The sequence below is a fragment of the Macaca nemestrina genome, chromosome 12 (genome assembly GCF_043159975.1).
Source record: "Macaca nemestrina isolate mMacNem1 chromosome 12, mMacNem.hap1, whole genome shotgun sequence".
NCBI lineage: Eukaryota > Metazoa > Chordata > Mammalia > Primates > Cercopithecidae > Macaca > Macaca nemestrina.
Genome location: NC_092136.1, coordinates 82,560,960 through 82,579,005, shown reverse-complemented (window position 1 = coordinate 82,579,005; position 18,046 = coordinate 82,560,960). Strand labels below are relative to the sequence as shown.

At 39.6% G+C, this 18,046-nt stretch overlaps 1 protein-coding gene across 11 annotated transcripts in view; it reads right to left on the bottom strand.

Moving 5' to 3' along the window:
* The window catches only part of LOC105468837 (ankyrin repeat domain 42), a 199,137-nt gene that overhangs the window by 120,213 nt on the left and 60,878 nt on the right, over positions 1-18,046 (bottom strand). For all 11 annotated transcript variants that reach the window (XR_011610962.1, XR_011610964.1, XR_011610959.1 and 8 more), the window contains 2 exons: positions 15,980-16,124; positions 7,221-7,303 (listed from right to left, as the gene is read on the bottom strand). Coding sequence is in view for 4 of the 11 variants with exons in the window: in XM_071075374.1 (XP_070931475.1) it covers positions 7,221-7,303; positions 15,980-16,124 (228 nt within the window). In the remaining 7 variants the exon portion in view is untranslated. The remainder of the gene's footprint in view (positions 1-7,220; positions 7,304-15,979; positions 16,125-18,046) is intronic.

The window sequence follows — 18,046 nt, the reverse complement described above, 5'->3', positions numbered from 1 at the left end:
AAGCAATCCTGCTGTCTCAGCCTCCAAAGTAGCTAGGACTACAGATGTGTGCCACTGTGCTCAGCAAGAGAATATGGGTTTTATCTTAAGGCCAGTAAGCTTCCTATCACTGAACTCTAGAATTGGACAGATTTACCCTGTCTCAAGCATTGCTCTACTGGGCCAGACCCTTAACCTGCTGAACTGGTTTCAGCAATCAAATGCACTGTTGTCACAGCAAACTATTTCTGGTGATATTAGGTCAGAATGACTTTAGTATCCACATGAAGTACATGCAAGGGTCCAAAGGGTGGGCAGTCTATGGAATGGTGAGATGGCTGCTGCCACGGAAGCCCAAAACCAGTGACAGATCTTCAGGGGGAGACAAGAGCGACACAGCTGGCCCCAAGAGAGTCATAAATCTTTCCTAGCTCATGGAGGGAAGAGAAGAGAAAAGAGAGGGGGGTAGGAAAAAAGAGGGAATTGAAGTCAGAACTGAACTGAAAAGCCATAGCTGTTTTTTAGTTGGCCAAGCACTACTACTCTTTAAGATCAAGGGGAAAAAGAGGAAAAACTAAAGCTAAGTGTTTCTTATCCTGACCAATCTGCCTCTTCTCTGTATTCTTAAAAACCTTGCAGTTATGTCATTTGAAAAAAAAATTTTTTTAAACATATCCACACTAGAAGTGAAGGGTACTCTCTAAAAAGTGAAAGACATAGAAGATGGCCAAATAGGAACAGCTCCAGGCTATAGCTCCCAGCATGAGCAACACAGAAGACAGGTGATTTCTGCATTTCCAACTGAGGTACCGGGTTCATCTCACTGGGGCGTGTCAGACAGTGGGTGCAGGACAGAGGGTGCAGCCCACCGAGTGAGAGCCAAAGCAGGGTGAGGCATCGCCTCACCCAGGAAGTGCAAGGGGTAAGGGAATTCCCTTTCCTAGCCAAGGGAAACCATGACACACAGCACCTGGAAAATTGGGTCACTCCCACCCTAATACTGTGCTTTTCCAAGGGTTTGAGCAAACGGCACACCAGGAGATTTTATCCCACACTTGGCTGGGAGGGTCCCACACCCATGGAGCCTCTCTTATTACTAGCACAGCAGTCTGAGATCTAACTGCAAGGTGGCAGTAAGGCTGAAGGAGGGACGCCTGCCATTCCTGAGGCTTGAGTAGGTAAACAAAGTGGCCAGGAAACTCGAAAAGGATGGAGCCCACCGCAGTTCAAAGAGGCCTGCATGCCTTTGTAGACTCCAGCCAAGTGTAGACTCTGGAGATAAGGCATAGCCAGGGACAAGGCACAGCCAAACAAAAGGCAGCAGAAACCTCTGCAGATTTAAATGTCCCTGTCTGACAGCTTTGAAGAGAGTAGTAGTTCTCCCAGCACGGAGTTTGAGATCTGAGAAAGGACAGACTGCCTCCTTAAGTGGGTCCCTGACCCCAAGTAGCCTAACTGAAAGGCACCCCCGAGTAGGGCAAACTGACACCTCACACGGCCGGGTACCCCTCTGAGCCGAAGCTTCCAGAGAAACGATCAGGCAGCAACACTTGCTGTTCAGCAATATTCACTCTTCTGCAGCCTCCACTGCTGATACCCAGGCAAACAGGGTCTGGACTGGACCTCCAGCAAACTCCAACAGACCTGCAGCTGAGGGTCCTGACTGTTAGAATGAAAACTAACAAACAGAAAGGACATCCACACCAAAACCCCATCTATACATCACCATCATCAAAGACCAAAGGTAGATAAAACCACAAAGATGGGGAAAAAACAGAGCAGAAAAGCTGAAAATTCTAAAAATCAGAGTGCCTCACCCCCTTCAAAGGAATGCAGCCCCTCGCCAGCAACAGAACAAAGCTGGATGGAGAAAGACTTTGACGAGTTGAGAGAAGAAGGCTTCAGATGATCAAACTTCTCTGAGCTAAAGGAGGAGGAGATTCAAACCGATCGCAAAGAAGCTAAAAACCTTGAAAAACGAATGGCTTAGACGAATGGCTAATTAAACAATGTATAGAAGTCCTTAAATGACCTGATAGAGCATGGCACAAGAACTACATGACAAATGCACAAGCTTCATTAACCGATTCAATCAACTGGAAGAAAAGAGTATCAGTGACTGAAGTTCAAATGAAATGACGCAAGAAGTAAAAATAAAACAAAGAAAGAATAAAAATAAATAAATAAACATAAAAAATAAAACGAAAGAGTAAAAATAAATGAACAAAGCCTCGAAGAAACATGGGACTATGTGAAAAGACCAAATCTACGTCTGACTGGTGTACCTGAAAGTGACAGGGAGAATGGAACCAAGTTGGAAAACACTCTTCAGGATATTATCCACGAAAACTTCCCCAACCTAGCAAGGCAGGCCAACATTCAAATTCAAGAAATACAGAACACCACAAAGATATTCCTCGAGAAGAGCAACTCCAAGACACATAATTGTCAGATTCACCAAAGTTGAAATGAAGGAAAAAATGTTAAGGGCAGCCAGAGAGAAAGGTCAGGTTACCCACAAAGGGAAGCCCATCAGACTAACAGTGGATCTCTTGGCAGAAACTCTACAAGCCAGAAGAGAGTGGGAGGCCAATATTCAACATTCTTAAAGAAAAGAATTTTCAACCCAGAATTTCATATCCAGCCAAACTAAATTTCATAAGTGAAGGAGAAATAAAATCGTTTACAGACAAGCAAATGCTGAGAGATTTTGTCACCACCAGGCCTGCCCTACAAGAGCTCCTGAAGGAAACACTAAACATGGAAAGGAACAACCGGTACCAGCCAGTGCAAAAACATGACAAAATGTAAAGACCATCAATGCTAGGAAGAAACTGCATCAAATAACAAGTAAAATAACCAGCTAACATCATAATGACAGGATCAGATTCACACATAACAATATTAACCTTAAATGTAAATGGGCTAAATGCTCTAATTAAAAGAGATACAGACTGGCAGATTGGATAAAGAGTCAAGACTCATCAGTTTGCTGTATTCAGGAGACCCATTACATGTGCAGAGACACACATAGGCTCAAAATACAGGGATAAAAGATGATCTACCAAGCAAATGGAAAACAAAAAAAGGCAGGGGTTGCAATCCTAGTCTCTGATAAAACAGACTTTAAACCAACAAAGATCAGAAGAGACAAAGAAGGCCATTACATAATGGTAAAGGAATCATTTCAACAAGAAGAGCTAACTATCCTAAATATATATGCACCCAATACAGGAGCACCCAGATTCATAAAGCAAGTCCTTAGAGACTTACAAAGAGACTTATACTCCCACACAATAATAATGGGAGACTTTAACACCCCACTGTCAACATTAGACAGATCAATGAGACAGCAAGTTAACAAGGATATCCAGGAGTTCAACTCAGCTGTGCACCAAGCGGACCTAATAGATATCTATAGAGTTCTCCACCCCAAATCAATGGAATATACATTCTTCTCAGCACCACATCACACTTACTCCAAAATTGACCACATAGTTAGAAGTAAAGCATTCCTCAGCAAATGTAAAAGAACAGAAATTATAACAAACTGTCTCTCAGACCACAGTGCAATCAAACTAGAACTCAGGATTAAGAAACTCACTCAAAACCACTCAACTACATGGAAACTGAACAACCTGCTCCTGAATGACTACTGGGTACATAACGAAATGAAGGTAGAAATAAAGATGTTCTTTGAAACCAATGAGAACAAAGATACAACATACCAGAATCTCTGGGACACATTTAAAGCAATGTATAGAGGGAAATTTATAGCACTAAATGCCCACAGGAGAAAGCAGGAAAGATCTAAAATTGACACCCTAACATCACAATTGAAAGAGTTAGAGAAGCAAGAGCAAATACATTCAAAAGCCAGCAGAAGGCAAGAAATAACTAAGATCAGAGCAGAACTGAAGGAGATAGAGACACAAAAAAACCTTCAAAAAATCAATGAATCCAGGAGTTGGTTTTTTGAAAAGATCAACAAAATTGATAGACTGCTGGCAAGACTAATAAAGAAGAAAAGAGAGAAGAATCAAATAGATGCAATAAAAAATGATAAAGGGAATATCACCACTGACCCCACAGAAATACAAACTACCATCAGAGAATACTATAAACACCTCTATGCAAATAAACTAGAAAACCTAAAGAAATGGATAAATTCCTGGACACATACACCCTCCCAAGACTAAACCAGGAAGAAATTGAATCCCTGAATAGACCAATAAGAAGCTCTGAAATTAAGGCAATAATTAATGGCCTACCAACCAAAAAAAGTCCAGGACCAGACAGATTCACAGCCAAATTCTACCAGAGGCACAAAGAGGAGCTGTACAAAATAGTTTCCTTCTGAAACTATTCCAATCAACAGAAAAAGAGGGAATCCCCCCTAACTCATTTTATGAGACTGACATCATCCTGATACCAAAGCCTGGCAGAGACACAACAACAAAAGAATTTTAAAGCAATATCTGTGATGAACATTGATGCAAAAATCCTCAATAAAATACTGGCAAACCAAATCCAGCAGCACATCAAAAAGCTTATCCACCACCATTATGTCGGCTTCATCCCTGCGGTGCAAGGGTGGTTCAACATACGCAAATCAATAAACGTAATCCATCACATAAACAGAACCAAAAACAAAAACTACATGATTATCTCAACAGATGCAGAAAAGGCCTTTGACAAAATTCAACAGCCCTTCATGCCAAAAACTCTCAATAAACTAGGTACTGATGGGATGTATCTCAAAATAAAGAGCTATTTATGACAAACCCACAGCCAATATCGTACTGAATAGGCAAAAACTGGAAACATTCCCTTTGAAAACTGGCACAAGACAGGGATGCCCTCTCTCTCCACTCCTATTCAACATAGTGTGGGAAGTTCTGGCCAGGACAATCAGGCAGGAGAAATAAATAAAGAGTATTCAACTAGGAAAAGAGGAAGTCAAATTGTCCCTGTTTGCAGATGACATGATTGTATATTAAGAAAACCCCATCGTCTCAGCCCAAAATCTCCTTACGCTGATAGGCAACTTCAGCAAAGTCTCTGGATTCAAAATCAATGTGCAAAAATCACAAGCATTCTTATACACCAATAACAGACAAAAAGAGAGTCAAATCATGAGTGAACTCCCATTCACAATTGCTTCAAAGAGAATAAAATACCTAGGAATCCAACTTAAAGGGATATGAAGGACCTCTTCAAGGACAACTACAAACCACTGCTCAATGGAATAAAAGAGGAAACAAACAAATGGAAGAATATTCCATGCTCATGGACAGGAAAAATCAATATCATGAAAATGGCCATACTGCCCAAGGTAATTAATAGATTCAATGCCATCCCCATTAAGCTACCAACGACTTTCTTCACAGAATTCGAAAAAACTACTTTCAAGTTCATATGGAACCAGAAAAGAGCCCACATTGCCAAAACAATCCTAAGCCAAAAGAACAAAGCTGGAGGCATCACACTACCTGACTTCAAACTATACAACAAGACTACAGTAACCAAAACAGCATGGTACTGGTACCAAAACAGAGATGTAGACCAATGGAACTGAACAGAGCCCTCAGAAATAATGCCACACATGTATAACCATCTGATCTTTGACAAACCTGATGAAAACAAGAAATGGGGAAAGGATTCCCTATTTAATAAATGGTGCTGGGAAAACTGGCTAGCCCTATGTAGAAAGCTGAAACTGGATCCCTTTCTTACACCTTATACAAAAATCAATTCAAGATGGATTAGAGAGTTAAATATTAGACCTAAAACCATAAAAACCCTAGAAGAAAACCTAGGCAATACCATTTAGGACATAGGCATGGGCAAGAACTTCATGTCTAAAACACCAAAAGCAATGGCAACAAAAGCCAAAATTGACAAATGGGATCTAATTAAACAAGAGCTTCTGCACAGCAAAAGAAACTACCATCAGAGTGAACAGGCAACCTGCAGAATGGGAGAAAAGTTTTGCAATCTACCCATCTGACAAAGGGCTAATATCCAGAACCTACAAAGAATTCAAACAAATTTACAAGAAAAGAACAACCCCATCAAAAAGTGGGCAAAGGACATGAACAGACATGTCTCAAAAGAAGACATTTATGTACCCAACAGACACATGAAAAAAAATGCTCATCATCACTAGCCACCAGAGAAATGCAAATCAAAACCACAATGAGATACCATCTCACACCTAGTTAGAATGGCAATCATTAAAAAGTCAGGAAACAACAGGTGCTGGAGAAGATGTGGAGAAATAGGAACACTTTTACACTGTTGGTGGGACTGTAAACTAGTTCAACCATTGTGGAAGACAGTGTGGCGATTCCTCAAGGATCTAGAACTGGAAATACCATTTGACCCAGCCATCCCATTACTGGGTATATACCCAAAGGATTATAAATCATGCTGCTATGAAGACACATGCACACGTATGGTTATTGCGGCACTATTCACAATAGCAAAGTCTTGGAACCAACCCAAATGTCCATCAATGACAGACTGGTTTTAGAAAATGTGGCACATACACACCATGGAATACTATGCAGCCATAAAAAAAAGATGAGTTTATGTCCTCTGTAGGAACATAGATGCAGCTGGAAACCATCATTCTCAGCAAACTATCGCAAGACAGAAAACCTAACACCGCATGTTCTCACTCATAGGTAGGAATTGAAGAATGAGAACACTTGGACACAGGGTGGGGAACATCACACACCGGGGCCTGTCGTGGGGGAGGGGTAGTGGGGAGGGATAGCATTAGGAGATATACCTAATGTAAATGATGAGTTAATAGGTGCAGCACACCAACATGGCACATATATCCATATGTAACAAACCTGCACGTTATGCACATGTATCCTAGAACTTAAAGTATAAATAAAAAAAAAAAAGAAAGTGAACTATAACTAGATTTCTTTTGATTACTATACCAGCTATTTTAAAGCTTATGTAAATACTTGTAAAATTAATTACTCATAAATCTCTTGTCTTGCCTGTGTAGAGTTATATATGAATAATATCGGGAGAAGGTGTACAACTGAGTCCATGTCATTTAAAAAATCTCTAAATCTCTTTAACATTTCTGCTTTCAGAATTGGAATAGAAGCATATCAGAGTAATTCTGAGAGAGTTTGTATAGACTTACATTTATATCAATTTTTTTAATGAAAGAGAAAAATCTAGCAGGTTAATTTAGTCATTTCACTGATTAGTACCTTCTCACAAACACTCCTCCAGAAGAAACCTTTTTTTTTACTCGCCTCTTCTCTTTGTTTGACTCACAAGAAGCGCTGTCTTCCTATAAACAAAGGAAAAGAGGGTCAAATACAATTTTCATGCTAGCACACATTTTCGTCTTTCTACATTGCCTATTCAAAAGAAAAAAAATTAACCATGCTAGTATTTTCAACTCTGATTAAATTTCTTTTAGGATTTTTTGTGAATAAATTCCCAAATCTGAAGTACCAGTGTATTATATTGTGCTGAATCATATGACTAGGAGGCAACTTAAGAACTAGAGAAAGAATATAGAAAATTTAGTGGGTAAGAGGTGGCTACTTGTCAGATATAGCCAATTTTCAGTGTTATCTCATTCAGTTTTATCTCTACCTAAAGATCCCCAGACACTAATATTTAACAAGATATTGGTAACTGAAAGTGTTAGTATGTCATCTTCTGGAATCTTTTGCCAGTCCCATAGTGCTGCGAATCATTCCGTAGCTTCCCCATTCCCTCTTTTGTTTTTGTACTTGATCCCTCTACTGCTCTAGTCTCATTGTGCACTTTGCCTAGTCTCCTGGTCTCACTGTTTCTGAATATTTCTTGTCCATCTTGGTATTCTTAAGACCCAGCACGGAAGAATCAATAAATACTATGGTAAGGAGCAAGCAGGGCTGGAAACACAATGAGTGGTCACTAGATGTTAATTATCTTTGAGTAATTCTTCCAATCAAAAATGCTATGCATCTAGTTAGGCAGGACAGCTCTGAACACAGACGCTCCAAGAACAGCACAAGGACCATGTCCCTGGGGAGAGCCCATGGCTGGAGTTAGTTCCCCAGGGTGTTCCTGCCCACACCTTTTCTAATGAGTCCAGTTAGTTTAACTCAATAGTGTGTGAACATGGAAGTAAGCTGCCATTATCCAACACCGCCTGGAAAAACAACCATGCATCTGGTCCCTCCCATATCCCTCAGCTGCAAACTTGAGAGTAGGATAAACTTCTAGCTTTCTCTTATAGTGGCCAGGTGTTTGTGGGCATAGGGCAATACAGATGGTCTCTTCTCTTGGAAAAAAAGCTTAGCGGCCAGTCTGAAGAAAAATAACAAACCTTTGATTGGGACTTAGCATATGATACAACTGTTCTTCGTACTATACATAAAAAATAAAGTGTAGTGAGTAGCATTACCAATATTTTAAAGATGAGGCCAGGTGCGGTGGCTCACGACTATAATCCCAGCACTTTGGGAGGCCAAGGCAGGCAGATCACTTGAGGTCAGGAGTTCAAGACTAGCCTGGCCAACCCTATCTCCATTAAAAATACAAAAATTAGCTGGGCTTGGTGATGCATGCCTGTAATCCCAGCTGCTCAGGAGGCTGAGGCATAAGAATCGCTTGAACCCAGGAGACAGAGGTTGCAGTAAGCCGAGATTGTGCCACTGCACTCCAACTTGGGCGACAGAGCAAGACCCTGTCTCAAAAGAAAAAAGAAAAACACTCAGGTGGGGCAGGAGTTTAACCTAATCTAACTAGATGGAATTAGAGAAAGAATATAGAAAATTTAGGGGGAAGAGGTGGCTACTTGTCAGATATAGCCAATTTTCCAGTGCTTTAATAAGAGTTATGACTTCCAGAAACAGGCAGGGTATGGTGGCTCACATCTGTAATCCCAGCGCTTTAGAAGGCTGTCGTGGGCAGATCGCTTTGAGCTCAGGAGTTTGAGACCAACCTGGACAACAATCCCCCCTCTCTACAAAAAATACAGAAAAAATTTAGCTGGGCATGGTGGCTCATGCCTGTAGTCCCAGCTACTCACGAGACTGAGGCTGGAGGATTGCTTAAGCCTGGGAAGTGGAGGCTGCAGTGAGCCGAGATCATGACCCTGAATGCCAGCCAGGGCACAGAGTGAGACTGTCTCAAAAAAATTAATTAAAGAGTTCCAAAGACAGTAATACTTATTTTTCTTTACCTTTTATATATTAGAAGAGACCTTAAGGATTCCAAATTTTCTAGAAACAGTGGTTAAATAACAAAGTCCCTCCTAACACCAAATATGTAACTTGTTCTATCAAACCAAGTCTTAAAATACAACTACTTCAAAAGAAAATATGTGCTTGGCATTCAACAGGCCTTCCATAATTGTTCACTGAAGGTTCCATATCTCCAAATTTCTAAAAGCTTCTGCATTTGGAGAACATTTTTCACCAAGATTACTCGTTTCTTTATCTTACATTATAGCCAGGAAGTATATTTCTCCCTAATACATGTTTTCTCCTAAACTCAACAGAACTATATATTAAGATACTAAATACATGAATCATAATGCTTAAGCACCAAAAGCAATTCTAAATGTAAATGCAATCTATTACTACAACAAAATTAGACAAAAATCCTTGTGGTGAAAATGTATATATTTTTTTACCCTGAAAGAATTAACAGGTTTGTTGAACAGATTAAAATTCTACACATAAAACTGTTGACTTTGTGGATCTACCAATTATTGCTGGGATATATGGAATTCTTATTTTTCAAAAAGCCTATGCACTCTGAAAATTCTAGACAGCATATGAAACTATAAGAGAATTCCACCTTCTTGCTTACCAGTACAGACTCTTAACAGTGTCAAAACCAACCCTTCTCCCCCAAAAAAGTAGGGTATAAACAAAGAGAAAGCAAGGCAAATCACAAACTTTTAGAACTTCCCCAAGCCAAGAGTTAAATGTGGATAAACTCCCTGAAATCCTCAAATTACTCCACGGGCCACTCTAGGTACATAAGCTAGGATGTCATAGGTCAGAGAGAAGCCCAGCAGAAACCATATCAAAGTTCAACCTTGTTCCGGACCTTTGTAGGTAGAAAATAAGGTTAAGTGAAACATGGAAGGTAACCGTGGAATATTGCCAGTTCCCGGTTAGCCATTCTTGATTAGCAAACATGGCCCAAAGCTGTAGATCAAGGACTTCCTGAATAATACTGGTTCTGGAGACAGAAGCTACGAGTTCAGTGCTACATAAATCTCTCTGTGGACAGACAGCTCTGCCAAAGCTATTACATTATATTTAAGTATATATTTAAATATATATATATAAAATATTTAAAACATTAGTTTAAATTTACTGTTTTAAGTACTATATATATATCAAAGAGCACAAAGGAAAAAAAGGTACAGCTTGATGCATTTTGTGACCATGACTGAGATCAAGAGATTGGACATTACCAGCATCCCAGAAGCCTCCATTTGCCCCTTCCTAGGCACTACTGACTTATCTTACCGATTTGTGGACTACATGGAATCATACAGTATGTACTCTTTCATATTGCTTTCTTTTAGTCAGCACAGTGTTTGTGAAATTCATTCGTAGTGATGTGTAGAGTAGTAATTCATACATTTTCATTGCTATATAATATTCCATTGTATGAATATAGCAAAATGTATTGATTCTTACTGTTGAGGGAATTTTTAGATGATTCTAGTTTGAGAGATATATATAATAAGGCTGACAAGAACATTCATGTATCTATTTTTTGGTGTCCACCTGTGTACACAAAGAAACATGTACTAATTCCACTAGGAATTAATTTTCCAAAGTGGTAAAGCCAATTTACACTGCCACCATTGGTATATAAAATCTCCAGTTGTTCCACATCCTCACCAACATTTGGTAACGTCCATTTTAATTTTTGCCATTCTGATGGGTATATATTCGTATCTTGTTTGGGTTTTAATTTACATTTCTAATAACCAGTGATTTTGAGCACAATTTCATGTTTACTGGCCCACTTGGATATCTTCTTTTGTGAAGTGCCTATGCAAGTCTTGCCCAGTTTTTTTACTGGACTGTCTTTTTCACATTGATTTGTATAAGTTCTTTATATATTCTGGATACAACTTTTTCAGATAGGAGTGAAGAAAGAAAAGCAGAGAGAAAGAAAGGAAATATGTTTTTCTACACTTTGGCTTGCCTTTTCAAATCTGTTCATATAATCTTTGATGAACTGAAGTCTTATTTTAATGAAGTCCAGTCTACCCATTTTTTCCTACCCCAAGGTCATGAAGATATCCTATGTTATATTTTATCATCTCAACTTCCAATTTAAGACATATCTTGAAATATATGTTTGAACTTATAGTGTAACATTTTAACAAAATTATTACCAATTTTTAAGTTTTCATAAGTAAATTAACCCTATTAAAAAGCTATCATCAGGCCAGGCACAGTGGCTCACACATGTAATCCCAGCACTTTGGGAGGTGGAGGTGGGTGGATCACAAGGTCAGGAGTTCAAGACCAGCCTGGCCAAGATAGTGAAACCCCGTCTCTATTAAAAATACAAAAAAATTAGCCAGGTGTGGTGGTGGGTGCCTGTACTCCCAGCCACTTGGGAGACTGAGGCAAAGAATTGCTTGAACCTGGGAGGTGGAGGTTGCAGTGAGCCAAGATCACGCCACTGCTCTCCAGTCTGGGCAACAGAGCGAGACTCGTCTCAGAGAAAAAAAAAAAAAAAAAAAAAGCTATCATCAGAAGTTTTCAAAGAAACAGTTTCAAAATAAATGTTCCTAAAAGCACAGAAAGAGGGAGTGTGAGGGGTTTATAATAGCAGTAACAAGTGGTGTTAAAAGCATAGACTTGGGGCTAGACAGGTTGAAATCATGGCTAGCCATCTAACAAGCTTTGTAACTTTATAAATTGTTCATTTTATCTGAGAGTTGATTTCTTCATTTGTAAAATGAAGATGGTATCTGCTGAATATAAAGTCTTAACACTAAGCCCAATATACTCAAAACCTGTTGTTAATGATGACCAAGATGATGTTATTAACATAAGTTAAATGATCTCATAAAACTTAGATTTTCAGTACTGTGGGTAAACTAAGTGCCCAATCATGCTGTACTACAAATGACAAGAAGCCCTCAGACCAGTACAAGGTGCTTGATGGAAGGAGAGATCACGTGTGACCAGGGAGACTAGGAAAGGGGTGATAAATGAGACGGTTCCTAGGGGATTTTACAGAGTCAACAGGCAGTTTTCAAGGTATATGGACAAATTGAACAAAGGCTTAATGATGGGAAAGCATAGGGTAGCTTAAGAAAAAATAAGCTATTAATATATGTAGGAGAATAGACAAAAATAAGGTTGGTGAGGTAGGTTAGGGCTGAATGTCAAACTGAAGAATCAGTACTTATTCAGGTAAGGAAGATTTTCAATCCAAGGAGTGACAAGAAAATCAAGCTGACCACTGTGAGTCAAATGGATTTGGATAGGGAAGGAGTAAATACCAAAATTCTATCACAGTAGTTCAGAAAGAAAGATATAGAAACCTAAACTAGGGAAGCAGTGAAAGTAGAGAGCATGTTCCCACCTACGGGATGGGCTCACTTTTTGTATGACCTAAAGGAGAAAACATAGCTAATCATTAAGAGTCCAAGACTGGGTAGTTGAGAAAATAGTGATGCCATTAATTTAAATGCAGAGATAGGGGAGAGAATCTGGTCTTGATATTGTGCTTGGTTCTGAACATTTTTTTTTTTTAATTCAAGCACCACTGGGAATTTCAGGTGGAAATGTCCAGTTGACAAGCAGTGAGAAATACAGGTGGGGAGCCCTGGTGGGGACAACAGTACTAAAGTATGGATTTGATAGTCATTTCCACAGAAGTATTAGAAAAATATAATCTGGAGGCAGAGATTCTGAGTTTGCTCTTGCCTTATACTAGCTGTATGCTCTAACAAGACTCTCAACTTCTCTGAGCCTCTGCTTTCTCATTTATAACATGGGATCAAATATATATATATCATTCTACCTCCTCATAGGGTTGATGCAGACTAAAATGAGATAATATCTGAGAAAGTGCTATAAAAACAGCTGTTATCAAAAAAGTGCTTTATATATGTCAAACTATCCTAGGAAACTATTCTAAGATTTTTTTTCTCAGTAAAAATTGTACTATTGCTGATTATTTTGGGGTCTGAGGATCTTAAGGTACAATAGAATGCAATCATAGGTCCTGACCAGAAGGTGGCAGGAGAAAGACTTAGAGCTTCTTGAGGATTCCATATTTATAGTTCTGAATGATAAGTTCATTTTACTTATACTTTATATATAATTAGACTCCCAAATAAATTCTTCCTATCTTTAGCTGCATGTGGCTCTACACGTTTATTTATCCACTGACCGTATCAATTCATCTGTAATATAGAAAATGGAAAAAAAGAAAGGGAGTAAATAACACAACGACTACTACTATATAGTGAATACCTCTGTGTGCTAGAAACCGCATTCAGGATTTCTACACAATATTCCATTTAACATCAATACAATCCTATGAGGTAGGTATTATTATTCCTCATTTTAAAGACAAGGAAATTGAGATTCAAGCTTTTGCAAGTGAAAATAAACAGTGCCAGAGTTGCAGCTGCCATGAAAGCTCAGTGACATTTGCTTATTTACAAAAATTAGGTATAACCTAAAGCAAGAATGCAAAAAACAATGAATTCTGAGCACAGGGACCTTGAGTCAGCTCTCCTGAAAGCCTACACATTGTTGGTAAAGTGAAGTTTTAGGGAAGCAAAACTGTGGAGTATGAAACCAGATCCAACCTGAGAACAGATGCTTCTGAGTAAGCAACGAGAATTTCTAAATAGCTAAAAGACAGAAAACATTTCTAAGTAGACAGTTTGGAATGGTTCAAAAGAAAATATGTAGCTTGGGTGACCACCCCAAAATATTGTCCCACCTAGGCAGCTGAAGAACAACAACTTAGCCTTGACAACAAAGCAAGATCCCTACCTTACAGAAAAAAAAATTAAAAAAATAAAAAAAACTAATTGGCCAGGTGTGTTGGTGCATGCCTATAGTCCCAGCTACCTAGGAGGCTGAGGCAAGAGGATCAGTTGAACCTAGGGAGTTTGAGGCTACAGTGCCCTATGATGGCACCACTCCACTGAAGTATGGGTGACAAGAGCAACACCCTGTGTCAAAAAAAGAAAAAACAAAGAACGACAACTTACCTTTCTACTTTTGAGGAGACTGGGAGTCACAGAGTCCCTGCCACAAGGTGGAGAGGTAACAGATTTGATTGGAAGCAGTAAGTTATAAATGGTACTGTGTCCTGTAGCCCTCTAACCAACACATGACTGTATAGCTGGCCTCTCTGATACTAAAGTTTCCCCATGTGCTAAAGGTTGTACAAGAAGAGGGTTGCAAAATGAAGAGAATAGATTAATTATTATAGTTAGGCCGGGCGCGGTGGCTCAAGCCTGTAATCCCAGCACTTTGGGAGGCCGAGACGGGCGGATCACGAGGTCAGGAGTTCGAGACCATCCTGGCTAACACGGTGAAACCCCGTCTCTACTAAAAAATACAAAAAACTAGCCGGGCGAGGTGGCGGGCGCCTGTAGTCCCGGCTACTCGGGAGGCTGAGGCAGGAGAATGGCGTAAAAACTCGGGAGGCAGAGCTTGCAGTGAGCTGAGATCCGGCCACTGCACTCCAGCCTGGGCGACACAGCGAGACTCTGTCTCAAAAAAAAAAATAAAAAAAAAAAATAAAAAAAATAATTATTATAGTTAATTATATTTCTTGGAAAATCAACCACTGGTGAGACAACAAAACCCAGAGAAACTGAGGAAGTGATTATATTTGCATATGCATAGAAATACACATGCATGTTTGCAGATAAATAGAATTTTGTCTAATATGGTATGTACTAAATTATTAACAATAACTTCTTCTGGAGAGTGGAACTTAGTGTCAGAAGGAACATCTATCTTGTTTTTAACACTATACAACAAACATGTTTTATTATTTTAATATTTTTAAAGTGGTTATTGAAGAGACCAATGACTAGTTTGTGCAAAATAAAAAGAAGCCAGGAAGATTCTATAATATTAATAGATCAGATTTGAGGTGACACAAGCCTCAAACAGAATTAATTCATGCATGATGACTGATGAAGAAACTTCCCTATGGAAAGAAAATATGGATTCCATTCAAAGCGCTTTATTTTGGTTATTTAGAATATTAAAATATACATATCCTCTAGGTGTCTTAGAATTCTTATTGATTACTCTGCTTATGAGAATATTTTCTCCTTCTATGGTACAATATTAAAAATAATACTTAGGGCCGGGCGCGGTGGCTCAAGCCTGTAATCCCAGCACTTTGGGAGGCCGAGGCGGGTAGATCACGAGGTCAGGAGATCGAGACCATCCTGGCTAACATGATGAAACCCCGTCTCTACTAAAAATACAAAAAACTAGCCGGGCGTGGTGGCAGGTGCCTGTAGTCCCAGCTACTCAGAGGCCGAGGTGGGAGAATGGCGTGAACCCGGGAGGTGGAGCTTGCAGTGAGCCGATATCGCGCCACTGCACTCCAGCCTGGGCGACAGAGCGAGACTCCGTCTCAAAAAAAAAAAAAAAAAAAAAATTAATACTTAGGAACCAGGCTGCTGTTTGAAGATAGATAGATAGATAGATAGATAGATAAGACAGATGTGTGTGTGTATATAGAAAGTTACATAGTTACATATAGTGTGTGTGTGTACATATATTCCTTTAATCCTGTCATCAGCTCTAGAAAGTATAAGTTATCATCGCCAGTTTATAGCTGAGGCACAAAAAGGTTAAATGAGTAGCCCAAATCAAAAAAGACTATAGCCAGGATTCAAGTCCAAAGAGCCCCAGCCCAAAGCTTGTACTCTTAGCCACTCTTGTATATATTTGTTGAGAAAAATAAATGTATTAAAAAGGACACCAACCATAGCCACAAAGTTGGGGACTTGAATTTTTTCCAGTGTTTCCCTGAGTTGATCAACCTCTGCTCGATATTCATCAAGCTGACATTCTAATTTTTCTCTGCGTAGTCGCTCATACTCCAGCTGGCCCTGCAGTTCTTTGATGGTCCTATCAAAAACAAAAATTTTTAAAAATCAATCACCAATGTCAACTAACTATTTTTAATAGTGGAAAGCATTCATGCATTGTATTTAAGGCAAATAAAACAAAGAAATCATTTATTCAACAAATATGTATTAAGGTTCTACTATGAACAAGCACTGACCTAGGTACTGGGGATACAGTGGTGAACGAAAGGCCCAAAATCTGCCTTCCTGGACCTTACTACTGCATAGTAGAGATATGCAGACAATAAGGAAAATAAATAAGTAAAATATATGGTATGTTGGAAGGTAGTAAGTGCTAAAGGAGAAAACAAAAATAAAGCAGGAAAGAGTAGTATAAAATGTTGTGGAAGAGGGGCTTAACATTTCTTACAGTGGCTAGGGAAGGCTTTACTGATAAGGGGGCTTCTAAGCCAAGCCCTGAAGAAAATAAGAGAGATAACCCTGTAGACATTAGAGGAAAAGCATTCCAGACAAAAAGAACAAGTACAAAGGCCCTAAAGTAGAAGTATGCCTGAAGAAGTACAAGAAAAACAGAGGCCAATGCAATAGAATCGTTTAAAGAATAAAAGGGAGGCCAGGCATGGTGGCTCATGCCTGTAACCCCAGCACTTTGGGAGGCTGAGGCAGGTGGATCATTTGAGGCCAGCCTGGCCAACACGGTGTAACCCTATCTCTACTAAAAATACGAAAAAAAAAAAAAAAAAAAGTCAAGTGTGGTGGCACGCACCTGAAATCCCAGCTACTTGGGAAGCTGATGCATGAGAATCACTTGAACTCAGGAGGCGTGGATGCAGTGAGCTGAGATCATGCCGCTACCCTCTAGCGTGGATGACAGAGCAAGACTCTGTCTCAAAAAAAAAAAAGAGAGAGAGAGAGAGGCCAGGCACAGTGGTTCACACCTGTAATCCTAGCACTTTGGGAGGCCAAGGCAGAAGAATTGCTTGAGCCTAGGAGTTCAAGACCAGCCTGGGCAACATAGTGAGACCCCGATCTCTACCCCCAAAAACATTTTTTTAAAAATTATCTGCGGTGATGCACACCTGTAGTCCCAGCTACTTGGGAAACTGAGGTGGGGGGATCCCTTGAGCCCAAAAGGTCAAGGCTGCAGTGAGCTGTGATCATACCACTGCACTCCAGCCTGGGTGACAGAGTGAGACCCTTTCTAAAAAAAGAAAAAGGAGAGGGACAGTAGTGTGAGTCAGAGACGTAAAAGAGAACCAGAGTAAATAAGACCTTTTAAATCATAGTAAAGACTTTGGCTTTTATGCTGAAGGAAATGGGAAGCCACTGGAGGGTCCGAGCAGAAAAATGGCACAATCTGACCTGTAATGATTGCCCTGGATACTGTTTTAATATGATTACAATAGATATGATATGATTACCCTGTTTTAATATGATTACTCTGGATACTGTGTTGAGAATAGACTACAGGGTAGGGGAGTGGGGGATATGAAGGCAGGGACAGGAAGTAGGAGACCGATCAGGAGGATGTCGCAATAATCCAGACAAGAGGAGATGTAATTTGAACCAGGATTTTTCTACCTTATGGCTGGATGGTGAGGGGAAACAGAATTCCCAAGGCATGTTAGGTTGGGTCCCAGAAGGGCAATCTAAGAATATACAGTAGTAGCTCTGGTACAGAAGTGAGTAAGGTTAAGATTGGGGATAGAGAGGAAGAATGTCAATTGTGGAAGTCTAGAAGTTCGGCAAATAAGAAGGGAATATCATCCCCAGGACAGAGTAACACAAATATGTTTTATTGTATTGAGAGATTGGTCTAACTGATGGACAACAACAAAAATCAAAAGATATCCCTCAAGCCAATACTTGTCCAGTTTTTCTTTACAACTATATCCAAGATCAGGAGTTTGTACCCAAAGAATAAATGTCTTAAGATGCACTTAACACAGCGAGGTGTGGTGG